The 22,923-nt window shown below is 41.4% G+C and overlaps 1 protein-coding gene and 1 long non-coding RNA gene across 10 annotated transcripts in view; one reads left to right on the top strand and one right to left on the bottom strand.

Moving 5' to 3' along the window:
• FMO4 (flavin containing dimethylaniline monoxygenase 4) overlaps positions 1–16,837 on the bottom strand; it is a 31,700-nt gene extending 14,863 nt beyond the window's left edge. For 4 of the 9 annotated variants that reach the window (XR_004627245.1, XR_004627244.1, XM_034666721.1 and 1 more), the window contains exons 1-7: positions 16,594–16,837; positions 14,744–14,878; positions 13,236–13,373; positions 11,035–11,223; positions 10,227–10,389; positions 2,074–2,216; positions 866–1,065 (exon numbers count right to left, since the gene is read on the bottom strand). Coding sequence is in view for 7 of the 9 variants with exons in the window: in XM_034666721.1 (XP_034522612.1) it covers positions 866–1,065; positions 2,074–2,216; positions 10,227–10,389; positions 11,035–11,223; positions 13,236–13,367 (827 nt within the window). In the remaining 2 variants the exon portion in view is untranslated. Of the gene's footprint in view, positions 1–865; positions 1,066–2,073; positions 2,217–10,226; positions 10,390–11,034; positions 13,170–13,235; positions 13,374–14,743; positions 14,879–16,593 lie in introns of those variants that run through there. The other 5 variants (XM_034666718.1, XM_034666719.1, XM_034666717.1 and 2 more) reach the window with 5 other exon arrangements.
• LOC109491075 overlaps positions 15,365–22,923 on the top strand; it is a 38,381-nt gene continuing 30,822 nt past the window's right edge. Inside the window, exon 1 of the long non-coding RNA XR_002144468.2 lies at positions 15,365–15,416. This is a non-coding gene — a long non-coding RNA (uncharacterized LOC109491075). The remainder of the gene's footprint in view (positions 15,417–22,923) is intronic.

Here is a 22,923-nt window from a genome sequence, read left to right as displayed (position 1 = left end):
ATTTATGCTGATAAATATTTTCATTATGAACATCATTCTATCTAATCACAGCAGACCTAATGTCTTTGTAAAATTGACTTATCAGGGCACCTGGGTAGCTCAGTTGGTTAAGCGACCCACTCTTGATTCTGGCTCAGGTCATGATCTTGGGGTCATGTGATCAACCCCACACGGAGCTCTGTGCTGGGGGTTGAGCCTGATGGAGATTCTCTTCCTCTCCCTCTGCCCCCCGCTCATGCATGTGCATGCACGCTCTTTCTCACTCTCTAAAAAAAAAATTGACATATCAACTCATGCACTGCCATTAATTTTCTTTATAAGTTGAGAGCTGTCTTACCAAAGAAAAATACTTGGGTCAAGCATAAAATAAAAGTCACATTTAATGACCTTACATTCATTTCAAAGGTTTTCTTTCTCTTGCCATGTGCAACTTTATACAGATGTATATTAAAATATGTAATTCTAGGAATTCCTGTTGGAAATGCATCCGCAAATCATCCAGCCAGAGGTGACATTTATTAAAAATTAGCTGGCCATCTGTACTCATGATGCTGCAAATACCCCATTTGTAGATGGCAGCCATTCCAAGATTCCTCAGAACCAATTTTAATTTCCTGATTTTCAAGCTCGAAATGAAAAGTTTTTATCCTTCATTTTCTTCTAGCTTAATGAATTGCTACTTTTGTTACCAGAGAATATTCCCATTTCAAGAACTGCTGTGGTACCTGATGGAGATTGTCTTAATTAAAGAGTGAAGCTCAGAACAGAATAAACAAAGGCAGCATAATAACTATTGAAGATTTTGAGTTCTGAATAAAGTAGAATGAAAGAATAATTTTCCCATTAAATAAAAAAATTTAAGTACCCCTTTGTAATACTTAATCCATAATTCTCATGGTTAAATCTTTTATTCAATTGCCTCTCTTGAATCCAGTTTAGTACACACGAGGGCAGAACTTGTGCAATAAAATTAACGCATCTTCTTGTAATCACCATATTAAATGGGTAGCCCCCATCTGAAGAGCGGCAGAGAACCCAGGCACCAGTTCTGGTACTGAGAAGTACCTAAAAAGTAAGGGAGGATAAATATATGTACGTCATTTTGTAGTTTTTTTCCTTGGTATGTTTCAAATGTTCTTATAACATCTGTCCTTTTTTTTTAGGTTTCGTATTTTAATTCCAGTTAGTTAACATACAGTGTTATATTAGTGTCAGGTGTACAATATGGTGATTCAACACTTCCATGCAACACCTGGTGCTCACGACAACAGTGCACTCCTTGATCCCCATCAGCTATTTCACCCATCCCCCACCAAACTCTCCTCCCCTCTGGGAACCATCAATTTGTTCTTTATAGTTAAGAGTCTGTTTCTTGATTTGTCTCTCTTTCTCTCTCTTATTTTTTCCCCTTTGCTTGTTTGTTTTGTTTCTTAAATCTATATATCTGTTAAGTATTTTTATCATATTCACTATAAAAATTATAGGACTAGTAGATAGGCACATTCATCTGGCAGTTTTTTATATCTAAATAATACAGAACGTAATGTGATGTTTTGAGAAAGCAATTTCAACTGAGTTAAATAAAAATCTATTCTTTCCAAATCGAATCATTGTCCTATAACTTATGTTAAAGTGGAACATATTTCTAATTTGTGAATCTATGCTTGGACTTTCTAAAATCGTTATGTATACTTCATGGACAAAGTAAAGGTTGCTTTTATTTTAAAACAGATATGTTCAGAAAACAACTTCCCTTTTCTATCTTTACATGGGGGTTTCACCAGAGCTGCAAAGGGAGAGTGTAGAAGAAAGATAACTGGCCGGGTGGAATCATGTGTCCATTTGGTCTTGTTTCTGGAACAGTACCTCTGAAAAATGCCTAGTGGTCTGACATCCATACAATTGCCTAGACCCATCCTGGAGATGGTTCAATCCTATCACGTGTGGACTGTTTTCACTCATGCCGTGTCCACATGATTTAGCAACTGGCCACTGTGTTTTATAATCGTGTATACCTCTCTCCAGCCACCAGAAACAATGAGGGGGTGAGGGTGTGGGTTCACCCAGCTGTACCTGAGCTGCCGTTCGACTCAGCTCCACTGCCACGTCCCCTGCCGTGTTCCCAAGACCGATCACTAACACGCGTTTGCCTTGAAAGCCTTCTGGGCCCCTATACTCCTGACTGTGCAGGATCTGGCCTTTAAACTTATGAATACCTGAGGGGAAGGAGGGATCAGAAAATCAGAAGTATCTAAAGTTATAATTCCCCAGGACGCAGGCATAGGGTCTGTAGGAAAAGGAAAGTTCCAGAAATACGTCAGACTTTGGCTCCCATTGCTAAATGCAGGAAGTAGAAACAGCATACCATCTCCCTCTCCACTGGATTCTGTGAGCCCAGATAGGTTTAGTACAGCCTGCAGGAGATTGACAAGTCCAGGAGAATTTGTATTCCATATGAGTGCTCCCTTTGAAAGCAATTACTTGGGAGAATCAAGCTCACTGCAGACAATAACCAACATCTCATGCATGACCCTGAACGTCATAAGCAAGAAGTAGACTGTATTTTACCCAACAGATATAGTCTATAAGAATATGGTTTGTGTATATAACATATTTACAAATTGAATTTTAGTTCAATTACAATTTTCCACAAAAGAAATTTTGTGGCAAGTCCTCTTGTACATAAAGCAATTATTTTTGTGGCTTAGGCTTGCTTATTTTACTTTATTCTTTATTATATGCTTAATGCTTTATTATACTATATGCTTATTTATACTCTATTCTTAAATTATGTATATTTATATTTGTGTTACTGACTGATCTTTCAAGTTCCTAACACTCTGTTAACAGAAGTATCAGTATAATGGTACTACTTAGGTATATAAGAAGGGCTCTCAAACATTTCTTCTCTTGATTTATTTTTGGTGACTATCTCCTTGGCATCTATCACACACGTAAACCATGGATTCATATAAATGAAGATGGGTAATAACAGAGGAAGTCAAGGTGTTTCCAGTGGTTGCTGCAGCCATGGGAATTATGAGGTGGCAGAGGGAACAAGGGTGATGGGGACAGTGACCAGCAGACCCACAGGCAGGTGAGATGAAGTTCTGACGATGAATCTGAAAGGGAAGCCCAGCAGTTCAGAGGGTTTTTCAGCCTTTCACCCCAGTACTTCAAGTATTGTGAGATTTTAAAATAAAAAGATGAAACTAGGGGCGCCTGGGTGGTGCAGTTGGTTAAGCGTCCAACTCTTGGTTTCAGTGCAGATCGTGGTCTTAGGGTTGTGAGATTGAGCCCTGCATCGGGCTTTATTTGGTGGGGAGTCTAAGACTCTCTCTCCCCAGCCCTCTGCCCCTACCCCCACTCTCCCTCTAAAATAAATAGAAATGGGGCACCTGGGTGGCTCAGTAGGTGAAGCATCTGCCTTTGGCTCAGGTCATGATCCCAGAGTCCTGGGATCGAGCCCCGCATGGGGCTCCCTGCTCAGTGGGGAGTCTGCTTCTCCCTCTACCTGCTGCTCCCCCTGCTTGTGCTCACTCTCGGACAAATAAATAAAATCTTAAGAAAAAAATAAAATAGAAATAAATCTAAAAAATAAAAAGATGAAACAGTCTCCCAGGATATATCATTCTCCTACCATACAGTGATTGATTGATTCATTTACTTAACATTTATTGCATAGGTAATATGTGTAACACAATATTTTAATTGGATTCTTTGCCTCCTAAGGCTCCCAAAGCTGGAAACTGAATACAATGCTGGCCATGTTCCAAGGGACGTGTTAAACACCCTGTGCAGAATTTGCAAAGAATATGTATGCAGACCTGTTTTGGGATCACTTGCCCCTCACTCACTTTTGGGCATTGGCGTTGGAAGTGGCTAGGAGTTAGAAAGTGGAGAATTTCAGCAAAGGACTTAAAGTGCTGTGACGTTTTCTGTCCGCTGGACATGGAGGCAGGTTTGAGGGGCTGCAAGGAGACCACTGTGAGACCCTGCCCCTTGGAGTCTATGAAGCAGGGGGCCTGGTGTTTGACCCCAGCTTGACAGGCTGTGGCTGCAACTGCCTGGAAAGGGTGCCGGCTGCCCTGGTAGCAAGTTTTTCGTCCCCAGTTCAACATTAGTCTAAAACTACTTATGAAAGATCCATGGTGATTAGTGAAAAGCAGAAGAGGCTTTTTTTTTTTTTTTTGAGTAAAACATTGTTCAACGTTAGTCTTAAAACTACTTGTGAAAGAGACATGGTAATTAGTGAAAAGCAGAAAAGGCATTTTTTTTTTTTGAGAATCTTTTAGATATTTATTTTTAAAAATTTTTATTTATTTTTCAGAGAGAGAGCACAAGTCGGGGGGAGGCAGAGGGAGAAGTAGGCGCCCCGCTGAGCAAGGAGCCTGATGCGGAACTCAATCCCAGGACCCCAAGATCATGACCTGAGTTGAAGGCACATGCTTAACCGACAGAGCCACCCAGACGTCCCACCAGCAAAGGTATCTTAAAAACAGTAAACCTTAGCCAGATGTTAGAGGGGTTTTGGCAGCATTTGAAATCATTACCCAAACAGCTGTTGCTCTCCTGCACTCTGGTCTAAGTAAAGATTGACAGAAACTATTGTATTTATTCCCAAACTGTTCAGATGTTGGCCAGGGCTTTGTCTTCCAATGCCTTGCCATTTCCTTGAGGAAATTATATGGCTACCTGATGTTATTTTTTTGGATTGCTGTCATGTGTGAAATATTTACTTTACCACTGAAGGTGTTCAGGACATGCCACCCATAATGTGCCGCTTTGATATATTGATTATTTTCTCAGGTGAAGGTTTTTGAAAAACAGCAAAGGCAGGGCAAGGCCTTCTCTGAGCTCCCCTCATCCGCCTAAAGGCAGATCCTCCAAAAGGAACTCTTGGTCATAAATCTCCTTCCTGGCAGTTTCATCAACCAGGGAAGATTGGCTCTTCTATCACAGGAGAGGACAGAAGTCTATACCCAGACAAACTTTGTCACAGATGATCATATCTCCCACCTACTCTTCTAAGAGCCCATTCATCTTTCTAGAAATATTTGCTCTCGCCTGGATTGCCTACACCCTCTCCCCTCCTATTAAGATGGTATATAAACTCTCAAATCTCACAGTTTTTGGTATTCGTTATTTTCATATGATGCTCCCGCATTAGTATTAAAAATGAATAAATCTGTATACCTTTCTCCCTGTTAATCTGCCTATCAAACTGAGGAGGGTGGAGGGAAAGTCTTTTCTTCCTTACAGAACAGAGCTGTGCATTTCAGCATACATATATGAAGCGTGGGGGTCTTTTTTTTTTTTTTTTTTTNTTTTGACAATTTACCCATAGTTTTTTTTTTTTTTTAAGATTTTATTTATATATTTAAGAGAGAGTGAGAGAGTGAGACACAGCATGAGAGTGGGGTGAGGGGCAGAGGAAGAAGCAGGCTCCCCATTGAGCAGGGAGTCCAATGTGGGACTCGATCCTGGGTCTCCGGGATCATGACCTGAGCCGAAGGCAGACGCTTAACCGACTGAGCCACCCAGATGCCCCAGGTATAGCTTTTTTCTTTTCCCCCAGAAAAAAGGCAACGGCAGCTAGGACACATGTATGTACATCCTTCTTTTTCTAAACCACAACAATAAACTTTAACATTGTTAGTAACTTCTAAACTCAGGCAGATGAAACTTTAATTTAGTGCTTCATCTGCATGGAGTGGGGGTTGTTTTAGAAAGAAAGGGATGATAATCTTTTCCCTCAGAATAAATTGAGGGCTGGGAATCCTTAACAGATCCAAGGGACATTTTGTATTGCAGTTCTAATAATATTTATAGAGTGCATGGATTTTTCTCACAATAACCCTTTGCAGTCTATACTATTTTTACTCATATTTTAATATGTGGAAACTGAGATTTGTAGGGATTATGTGATTTTTGTGACATCACACTTGTCAATGAATAGAGAGCTGGGAACTCACTTATTTTATTTATTTAAGTAGGTTCCACACGCAACGTGGGGCTTGAACTCATGACCCTGAGATCAAGAGTTGACACTCCACTGACTGAGCCAGCAAGGCACCCTGAGAGCTGGGAATTTAAACGCAAGTACTCTGATGCAAGATCTGGGACTTTAACGTCCATGTTATGCTCCATTACCCTCCCGTCTCTCTTCCAGTATCATTCTGTCATCATTCATGCATGGTAAATTGCATTGTTGTTACTCAAAGAAATGAATTCACGCTACAGTTTAGCAGGAAGTTACCTTTTACAAAAAAATCTTAATGGATTGTGCTCAGCCAGGTGCTTCCACAGTTATTCTCTCAAGTCAGATTTGTAGCAATCCTCCTGGAGGTGGGAGTTACTCATCCTTGTTTTACAGGTAAATCCGTTAGTGCTTAGAAAGGTTAAGTGATTTGTTTAGTGCCAAAGATTTGTTTAAGTGCCAGAAACAGGATTTAAATTCCAGTTTTATGACTCCCATTTGTGCTACCTTTCAAGTTATTTTTCTCCCTCAAATGACTTAAGTGACTGACTTTGCCCTGGAAATAGCAAATAATGATATTTAATTTGGTACCAGTAATTTTTTTTCCATTTCTTTTTCCTCAAAAGAGCGGGCAGAATTCTTTCATACCAACCCCCATAGCTAAATTCCACTGAGCACTTTGTTCTAGGTCCCATGCTGGGCACTCCATGGCTAGCAGCTGATTTCATCCTAAAGTAACCCTAGGAAGAAGGTGCTATGAGTACTTCGATTTACAGGTGGAGAAAGAGGGGCTTAGGACACATGATTTGCCCAGGTACCAATAAAAATCAGAGGCACAATTCGAAACTAGCTCCACGGTAACCCTAGGCTGCCTCTACTCGGACTATGGAAATGACTCTTAGGCTTTCCTAAGAAAATCACATTGGTGGGGGAGTCTGTTAAATATTAGGATTCCAGGGTCCCACTTTTGGAGGTTCTTACTCTGTAAATGCCACATTAACTTGCTTTTAAAATAAGCCCTTCAGGTCTCGGCGGTGGTTGGGAGACACTGTGCCGTGGTCATAGCCTTCATCCATCATTACACTAGTTCCTTTCTTTCAGGCTGTTTTCATAGAAGACTGTTGGGTAACTGATTTCATTCAATAAGCACATATTAAACACATACTATTGTCACGTTACATTACTTCAAGGTTCAGCTTTCGTTTTTACTGTATTTTGCTTTTTCTATCTCACATCCGTGTGTGGGGATGGGGGCAGGGAGCGGAGAACTGGGGACTACTGAGCACTTCTGGAGTGCCATCCCCTCACTTTGGGGAAGTCTAATGCCATATAATAAATGCATCATTTGATGCCAAGGCAATGCAACATTCAGGGGGGAGTCTTCAGACAACTGAGGAATTTAGCAGAGAAACATCAAGATCTTATTATTATTATTATTTTTTTACAGAAGTCTTTCTGAAGGGTATGATATATTTTATGTCCTAAAAGTAGGACATACTGGTAATTCCAGGTCATCCTTATAACCTTCAGTTATTGCATTGTCGTCTTATACAGTGACACTCTCAGGGTCTGTCGAGGGGCATGGGATGGGACTTAGTTTGCCTTGTCACTAAATATCTCTGGAACACTTTGCTGCTGTGGTTTGTTCATCTTACACTTAACCGTCCTACTGTTATACGTCAGGAAATGCACGGCAACTATCTTAGGGGAAGGAAGACCAAGCACTTGAATTCCATTTACAATGCTCACAAAGCTTAAAGACATTCATTAACGATTGATCAAACATAATTAGGCATTCCCGTCACTCATCTATAACTAACGACCAGAACTGATGTGTAGTTGGAGAGTCACTCGTACACAACTTCTGCGTGTGGGAGAGGAGTGCAGAACTGGTGCCTGTGTTACCCGCCTGGGATACTGGAGGAGCTCGCAGTCTGAGATGGAATGGCTGCCGAGGCGGGAGTTTTAACAGAGGGATGAGTATTTCTTAGTCTGGGGGAATCACATGTGTCTTAGGAAGCGGCTTCTCCTGAACGATTCTCAGGAGGTTCTGACTAGTTCCGGGAGGTCATGGGTCACAGCGGTAGTAGCTAACGTTGCTGGAGTGCTCGCTATGTGCTCTGTTCTCTGCTGAGTATTTTACACGGATGATCTCACTGAATTGTCATGACTGCTCTATGAAGCGGAGTCGTTGGGTGAAGTTTACCCAAGATTATGCAACTAGTGCCGGGACATGGTCCAGGCTGCTGACTTTAGGACTTTGTTCATAACTAGTATGCTAATGGTCACTTATCACCAAGGGCCATTACCCGAGGGAACTGTAGCAGATCAGGATTCCTTGGAAGCCTTCCACTGTGTCCACTCACTAAGATTCCTCATACAGGGAACACAGAGGAAATTGGGATATCTGTCCTGGCATCCTCCAGTCACAAATCCTTCTAGAGTCTGGTCATAAACTTAGGCCTCCTCAGGAGGAGTCTCGAAATCTATTATGTGTGGGTTTCTTCCTTTTCCATAATCTGGGTTTTGGGGCAAAAGAGAAGGGCACACCAATATTTCTAATGCAATCATTTCTTCCCCAGAGGTCATTAAGGTATATAGAAACGTTTGCACTCGAAATGATTCCAAACTACCTTGCGATTCTATTTTATATTTACCCAGCCTCTTTCCTTGGAACCAACTCCTCTGGATTACACATTAACCTGCCACACGGACTCTCACCTCTCAGTTGCTGCCTGATCTTTCGCAATAGCATTTTTTAGTCAGAGTCTAACTGGAATTAAGGGCAAGCCAAGCCAAACCTGACAAGACACTACATTCCAAAAACATCAATTGTTTGGCACTTGTAACACATTTCCCCATAGAAACTTCGTTGTAAGAGGCGGTTCTGTATTTCTTTAGTACTGTGCCATTGTGTATGTGACACCAGGCTCGCTGCAAGTCTGAAGCCCAACCGCCATTTACACCATTGCTTCTTTGCAGAATTATGCATTGAAATCTCACTTGATCCCTAAGACATTTTTTTAAAGTAGGATATTTTGTTAATTTGAGATTAAGTTTGGAAGATTTACATTTTGTTAATTTGAGATTAAGTTTAGAAGATTTACATTTTGTTTTTTTTTAATTGGCCCAGGTATGCAAGCTTTATTCTTCATACTCTTCCTTAAATGTTCTTTCAATTCCTTGATGAAGTTTCAAAACTTCACTTACTCAATTGCCTTTAAAGCCACTTGGAAGTGACAGAAGAAGAGTAGCTATACTACATTTTAATAATCCTCATTTGATCTCGAAAGATGGAGATCTGCCAATCACGAGTATAGCTGCCCCTTGAACACAATGGGTTTGAACTATGTGGGTCCATTTATATGTGGATTTTTCTCAATACATACCATGCAGTACTGTAAATGTATTTTCTCTTCCTTATGGCCTTCTTAATAACACTTTCTTTTCTCTAGCTTATTTGATTGTAAGAATATGGTACATACAGACACACACACACACACACACACACACACACACACATATACATATAACATACAAAACATGTTAATCGACTGTTTATATTATTAATAAGGCTTCCAGTCAATAGTCAGGGCCATTAGTAGTTAAGTTTTTTTGGGGAAGTCAAAAGTTATACGGGGATTTTTGACTATGTAGGGGGTCAGCATCCCTAACCCCTGAGATGTTCAAAGGCCAACTGCACATTTCAAAAAATGTGCTGTTGGAGTCAAAAGCATTTCCAAAAGGAATTTCTAAAACTCCTTTGTGGTGATAGCCTTGGTATAAGAGATGTATGGATTATTATTGTGGTGACTGTTTTGAAGGATGAAAATATTTCTTTGGATGTATAATCGCTGCTCTGTTTCTTAAAAACAAATCTGTCAAATTTCTTTATACTCTCACTTCAAGTTATTGAATTACAGATCACTCCTGATTCAAATGACCTGTAATTCAATGACAAAATTCAAAAGCTTGTATTTTTTTTTATGAAACATAAGCCTTATGTGATCATTGAACTTAGATGGGCATGATAAAGCTTCAATAACAGCAACATTTATATTAATAAGTAAATAAGAAGATACCTACATTGTGCTTTATACCTTTCACAGTTACTTTGTACATATTATTTCTGTGGGTGAACATAGAGTTGTCTGTAATCATTAAGAATTATTTCCAATTACAAATAAATGACTTTTCTCTAGAAGAACCAGAAGAGCAGACATGGTCTCAGGTAGAAATGACTCACCAGGAAAGGACTCCAAAGGTAAACGGGGATTCAGGTAATGTCCGGTGCAGACCATGACAGCATCAAAGACTGCTCGTTCCTGCTTCCCCTCTGTCTCTGTGACAACATCCCACTGACCAGTCTTGGAGAAATCCGGACGCTTCATTATACTGCACACTGTGGTCTGAAAGTGGCAGACAAACACTCGCTTTCTATCAATCACCTTGGGACCTCATGTAATGGCTGGTATGGTAACCATGTTTGTTATTTCACGTGGGCCAAGCCCGTCTCAGGGCAAGAGGTATGTCAATATTGGTTTATCTCCCCGATAAAAAAATTAAGTAGCTTGTACAAAGTCTCAAAAGCAGTCCTATAGAGTAGAACCCAAAACATTTGCATGCCTTCATTGGAAGGAAGAAGCATTTAGTTCTTATTCCCAGTGAGAAGGAGATGACTTACAATACCGAATGCATTGGGAAAATGTAGGAAAAGTTTTGGCTCATTATAATTTCTGTGGATCAGAGTCCTAGTCATTTCTTCCCAGCAGGTTTCAAGAACAAAATTCATTTTTCCTTTCCTCTCAAAAAAAAAAAATTCTAAATTTCATCCCGGATAAGAATTTGGATTTAGAAGAGGAATCAGGAAAGTCAGTATCTTAATGATTTATTGGAGTAAAACAGGAGAAATAGGAGAAATGAGAAGTCTTTATCATCTGCCTTTTTCATACAGAGATAAAATCAGGAATAAATTTACTTAGGATCCCCTTTCCATTAGATTGCTGAATGGGCAGCCCCCATGCATTAACCTCCCATAACCCAAGTTGCCTTACCCTAAACCGAATGTATTTCAGAAGGTCAAAGTGCTCAGCAAATTCTTGGAGATAGTCCCAGAATTTTCCTTGGTTCATGAAATTGGGATAATCTTCCTGGAAGGGGAAGTCGCTATAACATGACATTTCTTTGCAGATATTTGTCACTAATGATCTGTAGATCCTGTTCATCCCATCTTCAGAAGTTTCCTGTGGTGAAATGTAGTTACCTTGGTGGGGTGGGGAAGTCAGGAAGAAAAGAGATTCCACTTACAATTCCAAAGAGTTTCAGGAAAACTTAGCATTGGATCCCCATGCTGTAGTTGTCAGAAGCCATTGGTGGGATTGGAATGACTAAACACAGTATCTTTCTCACACTACACGGAAGTTAACAAAATTTAGCAGGCCTCTCCAAGACTAACATTGCCATTCAGTGATTCCATGAACATGGGGCTAATGGTCTGACTTGCTTCTTTTTTTCTTCTTTTTTTGCCATCCTCAATCCCTCCACTTATGAGGACTTCTCCCTCCTGCCTTTGCTCACAGAACTCCTCACTGATTTTTGAATTTATTGTCTAAGTATATTTTCTTTTGCTTTCTCTTGTTTTTAGATTTATTTATTTTAGAGAGAAAGAGCACGTGTGCAAGTGGGGGGAGGAGCAGAGGGAGAGAGAGAATCTCACGTAGACACTGCAGGGTGGGTGGAACCCAATATGGGGTTCGATCCCAGGACCCTGGGATCATGACCTGAGCTGAAATCGAGAGTCAAATGCTTAACTGACTGAGCCACCCAAGTGCTCCTATTTTCTTTCTTTCTTTCTTTCTTTCTTTCTTTCTTTCTTTCTTTCTTTCTTTCTTTCTTTTTTTTCAACTCAGTATTATTTTCTAAAATTCATCTGTATTACTTTAGAGTGGGGGAAGAAAACCAAATCAACTGTGAGGTCCAGTAGCTGAAGGTACACAAACCAGACACTGTGTTTTCTTTCCACATTGACATTTGGCTCGATCAGGGTCACAGTACAACAGAGAAACTTTTCCCCCAGCACACTATAATCCTAGGGTTGTGACCATACCTGCTTACACGCATTTGCTTATTCTGTTTTCTTCGCCATCTATCAAAGACTGGTATATGCCACCTTTTCCATGAAGGCTTCCCTCATTCACACCAGTTTGAAGTACTCTCCTCCACCATGAGCTCCCACTGAACGTTGCTTTTCTCTTACCCCCGAAGCATCCAGTACTTAGACCTCCTATCTTCTTTTTTTTTTTTTTTTAAAAGATTTTATTTATTTATTTGACAGACAGAGACAGCCAGCGAGAGAGGGAACACAAGCAGGGGGAGTGGGAGAGGAAGAAGCAGGCTCATAGCGGAAGAGCCTGATGTGGGGCTCGATCCCACAATGCCAGGATCACGCCCTGAGCCGAAGGCAGACGCTTAACCGCTGTGCCACCCAGGCACCCCTAGACCTCCTATCTTCTGACACTTTATACCCACCAATGGGACGGATCCCTAGATCCCTGCTGAAGACTCTGCTACTCCCAGTTACCAGGACCAAACCTGGCCAGACGCCGCTGGTATCTAGCCACTTCCAGCCCCTACTTCCATTGCTCAAGTCACCTAACAGCTGGCCTAGCCCTAGGTATAACCCCCAGGATGCACACTCCACTCCTTAGAAGGATTGATCAGTGCCTTGGCTCTTTTTATTGTGATAATGTGAAAGCTACCCAACCACCCACCCCAACCTTTCAGGGTCTGGATTCTTGCGTCCTTCCTGCCAATTCTCTTCCCAAAGACCTGAATAATCCTGTGGGCTGGAGCTCCCTTCCCTGATGCCAACTTCCATCCTTCCAAAAGCGTCATCTGCTCCCTATTCACCAATGCTATTCAGCCTAACCTACGCGACACTGTTACTTTGTCTCAGAATGTCCATGGTCTAGAAATCACTGTAACTTCTAATACAATGTTTGTGTATCAGACTGAACTCTTCCCTCCTCCCTCTTCCAACTGCCCCTGCCCCTGCCCTGCGGAGTCTCCAGGTTCATCACCTGTCAGACTGCATCCTGCACGGTGTCAGCACTATGCCTCACACAAGCCTGTGATGTCGCAGTGAGCTGCTTTTATACGTGATCACCAAGGTAGGCTGAAGCCACCATGCCTGAGCAGGGACAAAGTAGACTGTCAGATTACGACTGATGGACGTGGGAGGGCACAAGTTACGCACAGTAAACTTCCATAGTCCCCCGAAGTTGTTACTTCTCTCAAAGCAGATGGGCTCCAGACCCTCATCCAAGCAGCACTTGATGGAGGATAGGCCACTCACACCAGCTCCAATCACTGCGACTCGCCTGGCCATGGTACTCTGTTGGGGGAAGGCTGGGCTGAGTGGCTTTATATGACAAGACTAGAAGGAACCTCCTGTCCTAGGACTATAAACTCTTATAGTGGTGTGCACACCCTCTTTGAGCTGAGGCAGATTCACATTTTGGTTAAAAATGAAATCAGACTCTGGAAATCAGAGTGTTTGGTTTAAATCTTAGTGTCACTTACTAATAGTGGGACCTCGGGCTAGCTGGTTCTCTTCTCTGGGCCTCGATTTTCTATTTAGTACAATGGGAATGGAAATAATAATAATAATATCTTAAATATTTGTTATGGAATTAAATGATTGATATGTTGGAAGGATTGTAGAAGTGTGTCTTCTACATAGACAGGGCTCACTTAAATTTAGTTCTTCTTATTTTTTTTTTTTTTAAGATTTTATTTATTTATTCGACAGAGATAGAGACAGCCAGCGAGAGAGGGAACACAAGCAGGGGGAGTGGGAGAGGAAGAAGCAGGCTCATAGCGGAAGAGCCCTGATGTGGGGCTCGATCCCATAACGCCGGGATCACGCCCTGAGCTGAAGGCAGGCGCTTAACCGCTGTGCCACCCAGGCGCCCCTAGTTCTTATTATTAACTAGTATAGTAGGACCTTGATCCCCTTGAGACTTTATGTTTAATTTTTAAACATATTTTATTATTATTGTTATTATTTTTATTTTTAAGTAGGCTCCATGCCCAACGTGGGGCTTGAACTCATGACTGAGCCAGCCAGGTGTCCCTTGGGACTTTAGATGCCCTCAGTATTAAAAGAGCCCTTTGCTATCACCTACTCCCTCTGGACCCTAGGCACTACAGCGAGCAAAAATGTTAGTTTTTATTCAAAGCATCTAGTGTCCTGAAGGATAGCTGGTCATGGGTCATCTCCTGCCATACAATAAAGATATTCCATGAATTAAGGTTAGGTCTTAATCTCGCACAGAAGCAAAACAGACTGACTATAATACAGAACAAAGTCCCCAAGGAAAGTTATATGGGACATTCTAGATGAAGTCTAATGGAAATGGGGATGCCCATGTTTGTCAGTAGATACTGGAAGAAGTTAAGTGTCACAGGGATTTATAACCAGTTTTTCTTGGTATTATATTTGGATTTCTGTAAACATCAACATAGCTTTTGTACTGACGGATGGGCTAATCTCTCAGTTAATTCCAGCAAATGGCTATGTTGAAGAATTGTCTGAGTTTTAAATGAGGTGATATTACTTATACAAAAGTGCCTAGAACCAAGTATTTATCAGTGTTCATTCCCTACCTCCCTGTCTCCCTCTTTTCCTCCCCTTCCCCTAGGAAACATAGCTCACAAAGAAAAAATTAATAAGCAAGCTTGGAAATAAGCAGGCATACATACCTGTGGTTTCCTTTGGGTTGAGGAGTCAGAGTTCTAGACAGCTTTTAATCAGAAATAAATGGCCTCCGCCAATAAGAACACTGGATTTTCAGGCCACTAGGTAGAAGCCTGAAGTTGGTAGATCTCAGCTGTGTTCTGTCGTTGCAATAATAACACAAAAGAAACGGTCGCTTAATTGAACTGGTAAAGTGCAAAACGGGCTACAGTGAATAGACCGGCAGCAAATTAATTCATTCAACAGATGCACCCTGGGTACCTCTAAGTGCAGTTACTGAGCCACGTGTGGGGGACCCACAGATGAAGACCCAGTGACTAAATAATAGTGATAAAAAAAAGACTGTCCACAAGGAAACACGGCCATCTGGAGAGATGCGGATGCGCATGGTGTCACGTGGTACGCTCCTGTAATAGCAGCGTGCTCTGCGCATGGACGTTTACGGCACTGTCGGGCTGTTCAGCTCTGCCTGGAGGCCTAGTTAGAGACGCAGAGTGGGTTGCGTTTTTCTGGGGTGACAACACCTCGTCCTTTACAGACCAACTTAAGAGACTGTACAGGCAGCAAAAACAAACTGGGAATTTATGCCTCTTAAAATTACACAACACTTGCAGATTATGAATTTCTGAGCGAGGGCACTCGTTTAAAAAACAGGCTTCGAATCACTGAGGGAAGTTGGTGAGTGAATTGGGAATGGGCAGATGCGGGCTCTAGTTCTCCCTTTGCCTCTAACCAGCTGTATACATTTAAACAAAATTCTTTATTTCTCTGTGCGATCGTTCCCACATATGTAAAAGAGAGGTTTCTAGTAGTTTTCCTCTTTCCCCTTCCAGCCCAAGAGAATTGTTTTTATGTCTGAATGCCAAGTATTTGGTACCAAAATAGGTATGAATTAAAAGGTAGGAGAGATACTGCAGGCGGGAAGGGTGGGGGGTGGGGGGGAAAGGTGTGTGTCAGCTCTTTGTAAACTAGAAAAGGTTTCTATGAATGGAAGGTCCTCTGTAGCTCAAAGGTTGCTTATAATGAGTTCCTTTGTAGAGAAGAGCCCTAAACTATTGAACTGGACTTTTGAAGAACGTGAAAACCCCATCTCATACCTGGCAGGCCAGAAAATGCAGTAATCGTTTTTGAGACATGGAGAGACTTGGGTGATTTGCAAATCATGCGATGGATTATGATTTGACTTTGGAATCTCATCTGTTTCTATTTCTTATCATCACCCACAATGCCCTTACTTTGTTACCGTATTTCCTAATACCAAACTGTGGAGGATTTTTATGTTTCCCAATGCCTGGCATCCATCAGATGAAATCAGAGGTGAGAAGAGAATTATAGAAAGTCCCATGATTCTTTTTTTTTTTTTTTTAAAGATTTTATTTATTTATTTGACAGAGATAGAGACAGCCAGCGAGAGAGGGAACACAAGCAAGGGGGAGTGGGAGAGGAAGAAGCAGGCTCACAGCAGAGGAGCCTGATGTGGGGCTCCATCCCACAACGCTGGGATCACGCCCTGAGCCGAAGGCAGACGCTCAACCGCTGTGCCACCCAGGCGCCCCAAAAAAGTCCCATGATTCTATTATTCCCGCCGACACCTTTCTTTCAGATGGTTTCTCCCTACAACCTAACTTTGTTTCCTTACAACACTCCTTTGCTTTCTTTCTCCTTAATTCTGTTACTTTAATCCTAATCAAGAGGTTCCTGAAGAAGAGAATCACATTCATTCCTAAGGAATGCACTCACCAAGGAGAATATTCATCCTCTGCAAAAGCAGTTTCTGGAAACATCTCCCCATTAAAAAAAAAAAAAAAAAAAGAGAGAGCGACAACAGCAAAGAAGAATAATCCAGGACACTTACCTTGTTGGCACAGAGCAGATACTCTGACAAATTATTTCTCAAAGCAAAGAGACAAAGAAAATGTTTGCCTTAAAAATTTTTTTTGAAAGTCAAACTCTTTGTTTTAAAAGGAAAACAAAGAAAGCTGACTTTGATCAGTTGGTCTCAGAGTGAAACAAAACCATTCACCATTTCAGTCTTCCTGGTGACTGCAGAAAGCGTCCCACTCACTGAGGATAACAAGTTGTAGGACAAGAGCTGGATACTTCCGTGATGTCAGGGGAGGGTTAAATGACGAGTTAGAACACTGGCTTTGGATTCGAGGAACATAAACTACTTCTGCCCCTTTTCCCCACCCTCCCAAACGTCACAGTTCCGGCAAAACGCGAAACTTCAAGGAAAGCACGTTAAGCGGCCGCTCTTCTCACGGTAGCCTTTAGAGGGCGCCAAAGTCACCGCCCGCCTCACAGCCCTTCCTGAAAACAGGCGTTCTGCTTGCCAAACCCCTTTGGATCGTTAGTCCCTTGAGCCATCATAGGAGAGGTCCAAAGGAGAAAGTAATTTAAGTGACTGTCACCTCATCAAGCTCTTTCATGTCTAGAGCTCTCTAACTCCAGAAATATGATTTTAAAACCCAGAACTTATAAGGGATTTAAGCAGTGCCATCCTTTTAGAAAGGGTCAGCAGAGGGAGCTGGTAAAATGAGTTTGAAAAGCATAAAATTAGTTTTAAATATAAGCCTAGGGCACCATTAAAAAGAATAACTACAGAAGCAACTACAGAATACTAAGTAGGCACCATCTTTTTTTTCTTTTTTTTCTTTCTCCATCGAGTGCTTGGAAGCTAGCCATCTTAAGTTCATTGAATGTCTTCTGGACTAGGAGCACAAAGGCAAATGCCCACAGGGGTCAGGAAGGCAACCAAAGGAGGAGAGGGCCAGGTTAAGACTGACTGGAAAGCACATCTCCAGCCTGTTAGCTCCAGGTAAATGGTGCTTTTTAAGAGCATGAGCCCCAAATTGCAATTTTAAACTCTTTTCAATAGAAAGTGAAAATCCAGATTTTTATATGAAATCCTCTGTTGGTAACAAATTAATTTTTTCTTTTGAAAAATATTAAGCTCACAGAAAAGCTGAAAGAACAGTTTTGTTAATGAACACCAATGTATCCCTCACCCATATCTTCAGCCATCAACCTCTTGGTACATTTTCTTCCTTTCCTTATACACACGCACGCACGCACGCACATACACACATGTATTGGAGTATAGTCTTTATTTTTTTAAAAAGATTTTATTTATTTGATGGGGGGGAGAGAAAGGGAGAGAGAGGCAGAAAGCAAGCACAAGCAGGGGAAGCAGCAGACAGGGGAGAAGCAGGCTCCCCGCTGAGCAGGGAGCCTGATGCAGGGCTCCATCCCAGGACCCTGGGATCATGACCTGAGCTGAAGGCAGACGCTTCACCGACTGAGCCACCCGGGTGCCCTGAGTGTAGTCTTTAAACACCAGGATGCCATCAGGGTATTCCAGCATATATCTCACAAGAATAGGGGCATTCTTCCACACAATCATTACCATTACCACATCTAAGAAAATTGATATAAATTCAATAATATCATCCAACAGACCTAGTCTACTTTCAGATATCTCCAGTTGTCTCTAAAGCATTCTTATCTAGTGACATACCAGAGCTGGCCTGTACAGTGAGAATGGGTACATCTCTTCCATCTCCAAGTTCAGTGATATCACAGTAGCTTGACATTGGTCAGGGTGGGAATATTTATACTATGGAAATTGGCAATTATGATAAGTCTGGGATCCTCCCTACCCCATGGCTAGTTTATTGGCACACCACTCTTTTTTTGTTTAACAGCTTTATTGAGGTATAATTGATACACAGAAAAACCCTGCATATATTTAATGAATGCAATTTGCTGAGTTTGGACGCATTCCAGACACTTGTGAAACCATCACCACAATCAAGATAATAAACATACCCATCATCTTCAATAAGTTTCCTCATGCTCTTTTGTTTATTTTTGGTAAGAATACTTGACATGAGATCTAACCCTTTAACAAATTTTTATGTACACAATATGTATTTTAATTACATGCACTATGTTGGACAGCAGATTGCCAGAACTTATTCATCTTGTATAACTGAAATCTTATTTATTTATTTTAAAAGATGATTTATTTATTTATTTAGGAGAGAAGGAGAGAGAGAGAGAGAAAGCACAAGCGGGGGGAGTGAGCGGCAGAGGGAGGGAGAGAAGCAGACTCCCCGCTGAGCAGGGAACCCGATCCCAGGCTCTATCCCAGGCTGGATCCCAGGACCCTGGGATCATGACCTGAGCCAAAGGCAGACACTTAACCAACTGGGCCACACAGGCACCCCTAACTGAAACTTTATATATGTTGAACAACTCCCCATTTTCTCCTGCCTCCAGTTAGCAACCACCTTTCTACTCTCTGCTTCGAGTTGAACTATTTTAGAGAAGTATGGTACAAATTTGTCTTTTTTTTTTTTTTAAGTCGTTTCCATGCCCAGCCTGGAGCCCAAAGTGGGGCTTAAACTCATGACCCTGAGATCGATACCTGAGCTGAGATCAAGAGTTGGATGCTTAACCCACTGAGCCACCGAGGCCCCCCCAGATTTGTCTTTTTGTGACTGGCTTATTTCACTTAGCATAATGCCTCCAAGTTCATCATCAATGTCACATATGGCAGGATTTTCTTTTCTCTTTTTGTTCTCTCTCTCTCTCTTTTTCATGCTGAATAATATTCCATTGTATGTGTATAGCATATTTTCTTCATCTTTTTATCAAGATCCGAATTTCAATTTTTTTGGATAAATAGCCAGAAGTTAGATTGCTGGATCATATAATAATTCTACTTTTAATTTTTTGAGGAACCTCCATACTACTTTCTACAGCAGCTGCCCCATTTTACATTCCCATCAACAGTGTACAAGGATTCTAATTTCTTCACATCCTCACCTTACTTTAATTGTGTTTTTGATAATAGCCATCCTAACAGGTCATATTTCATTGTGGTCTTGATTTGCATTTCCCTGATGATTAGTGATGTTGAGCACCTTTTTATATACCTGTTGGCCATTTCTGTGTCTTTTTATTTTTATTTTTTTAAGATTTAATTTATTTGTCAGAGAGAGAGAGAGCACCCAAGCAGGGGAGCTGCAGGCAGAGGGAGAAGCAGGCTTCCTGCTGAACAAGGAGCTCCATGCGGGACTCAGTCCCAGGACCCTGGGATCATGACCTGAGTCAAAGGCAGCCGCTTAACTGACTGAGCCACCCAGGCGTCCTTGTATGTATTTTAAGAGAAATGTCCATTCAAGAACTTTGCCCTTTTCTCATTTTTTAATCAGGTTATTTGTTTTTGTTTTGTTTGTTTTGTTTTGTTTTTTTTGCTATTAAGTTGTGGAAGTCTGTAACATGTTTTGGATATTAACCCTTTATCGGGTGTATGGTTTGCAAATATTTTTCCCATTCTGTAGATTCTCTTTTCATTCTGTTAATTGTTTTCTTTGGTGTGAAGAAGGTTTTTAGTTTGATGAAGTTCTGCTTGTCTGTTTTTGTTTTTGTTGTCTGTGCCTTTGGTGTTATATGCAAGAGATCATTGCCAAGACCACTGTGAAGAGGCTTTTTTTCCATGTCATCTTTTAGGAGTTTTATATTTTTGGTGTGATGTTTAAGTCTTTTAAACCATTTTAAGTTGATTTTGGGTGTGTGGTGTGAGATAATGTTCTGATTTCATTCCTTTGCAAGTGGATATCCAATTTTCCTAGCATCATTTGTTGAAGAGACTATCCTTTCCCCATTGTGTGTTCTTGGCAGCCTTATTAAAGGTTAATTTCTGGGCTCATGGTTCTGTTCCATTGGTCTACGTCTGTCTTGATCCTGTACTATCTTGTTTTAATCACTGTACTTTTGTTTACTAGTTCTAGCAGAGTTTTTGTTTTTTGGAGTCTTTAGCGTTTTCTATATGTAAGATTGTGTCATTTGCAAACACATAATTTTACTTCTTACTTTCCAGTTTGGATGCTTTTTGTTTCTTTTCATTGCCTGATTGCTCTAAGACTTCCAGTACTATGTTGAATATAAGTGGCAAGAGTGAATATCCTTGCCTTGTTCCTGATCTTAAAGGAAAAGTTTTCAGTTTTTCGCCATTGAGTATGATGTCACCTATGGGCTTGTCATATATGACCTTCATTATGTTAAGATAAATACCTTCTGTACCTAGTTTGTTGAGAATTTTAATCATGAAAATGTATTGAATTTGTCAAATGCTTTTTCTGCATCTATTGAGATGATTACATGATTTTATCCTTCATTTTGTTAATGTGGTGTATCACATTAATGGATTTGCATATTTTGAACCACACACCACTCTTTAGAGTTATATTTTTCCTGATTAAGCAGCCAATCAAAGTTTACAAATTGCATTTAGCTGTGAGGTCTCTTTAGTTAGCCCTATTCTGTCCCAGTCTTCCAGCCTCTAAGGGTCCAATTTAAGATGGGTCAGTATTATCTAGTTTGCTACTGCTTCAGCTGTTCTCCTGAAATAACCTTTTAATTAGTTTCTTTACTTTCATTTGTTCTCCTATAATCTATTCTCCAGAATGATCTTTTAAAATCATGAATTAGATCATAACGCCCTCATATATGAAAGCATTTGCTGAAGGGAATGTGTGGTCAGGGAAGGTTTTCAAAAAAGAGGAATATTATGCCATATTTATAGATTGTGGAGAATGGTCCAGGGGAAAGGGAAAGATCAACAACTTGGGAGAGTAATTGGTCAAATTATAGGAGAGGTGTCCTTGGGTTAAGTGTGAAAGGATGGAATCCAGAGCACTGGCAGGAATTGCCCTTCGGAGCATAGATAGTCACCCCTAGTAATGGGAAAAAGTATATGGACACAGCTGCAGGTGGATTGGAAAGTGTGGTGGTGGGAACCTGGTGATGCTCTCTGCTAATTGTCACTATTTTCTCATCTGAGAGTGAGCTGAGAAGGAAGTGGTGGAGGATGTGGTGAGAGGCAATGATATAAAATAGTCATCTAGGAGATCAGACTGGGAGGGAAGGAATTAGAGCAATCTAGCGGGATTTGGGGGCAGTAGCGTTGGCGTGAACTGGAGAGTGATTAGTTAGGGGGCTGAGTGTTCTTCCTCTGCCTAAAGTCAAGTGCTCAGGGGGAGGTTTGAAGTAGGTGGAGAGTTGGCTTTTGACCAGAGTTGGAGTTCTGACACGCAACTATGAATGAACGAGAGGGGGTAATGAGTTGAATGCACATGCAAGGGTGATATTACCAAATCATTTCCCTCATTACCCACTGCTGGGTAATGAGGGAAATGAGAAGCTGAGGGGAGGCGGGAAGTGAGAGATGGCCTAGTGTTTGGATTGGAAGTCCCAGCAGTTAGAAGAGAAGGTTGTATGAGGAAGACTTAGCTGGAAGACGATGCTGCGATTGGTGGAGAACATAAATCAGACTGTGGAGAGCTGCTCTTGCTGAGAATGACAAGGCCAAGACTTGCAGTGGCTGATACAACAGCCACTGGCCATATATAGGTATTTGAGATATTAATTATTTAACATTAAATAAAATTAAAAATGCATTTTTTATTGGCGCTAGCCACATTTCAAGTGCTTAGCAGCCACATGAGGTTGGTGGCTATCACATCGGAGAATAAAGATGAAACATTTCTGTGATGGTGGGAAGTTCTCTTGGGCATCACTGGTCTAGAGGGTGAACGTAGTGGTGAGTGGTTGAGACAGGTGGAGGGTAAGATGGTTAGAGGTAACCGGGTTAAGGAACTGAGAGGACATGGTGGGGAAGGATTGTATACTTGATTGTGAAATCACTGAGAATTATGAGAAAAGTAATGGTAAAGAGAGAGATGTTGAGTCAACAATCCATTCACTCCTCCATGCAGCTTTTAAGCCTGGGAATGCTGGCTCCCCCCACCCCCTCACCTCCCCGCTCCAGGTGTGGGTCTCTCTTTTGGTCAAAGGGAATCCCATGATTGCCTCTGATGCAATTCAGGCCATGAGGACTTGAGACACGAGGATGGATTCACTGGAGACTTTTGGATGTTTTTGGTCTTACCAATGATTCTTGGATAGAACACCAAAGGCACAGACAACAAAAACAAAGATAGACAAGTGGGCCTTCATCAAACTAAAAACCACGAAGTGGGATTCAAACCTGGCAGGCGGACTCTGAGGTCTGTACTTTCACACACAGTTCCAGCTGAACCCTGCTCTGCAGGAGCAGATAGGATTGATGACTGTTGGGGGAGGGGGAGAGGTCAAAGGATCAGGGTAACTTCTTTTG

This window comes from Ailuropoda melanoleuca, chromosome 8 (assembly GCF_002007445.2).
Source record: "Ailuropoda melanoleuca isolate Jingjing chromosome 8, ASM200744v2, whole genome shotgun sequence".
In the NCBI taxonomy this organism is placed as follows: Eukaryota; Metazoa; Chordata; class Mammalia; order Carnivora; family Ursidae; genus Ailuropoda; species Ailuropoda melanoleuca.
Note: the sequence above shows the minus strand (reverse complement) of the source record. Positions and strands in the feature narration are given on the sequence as shown.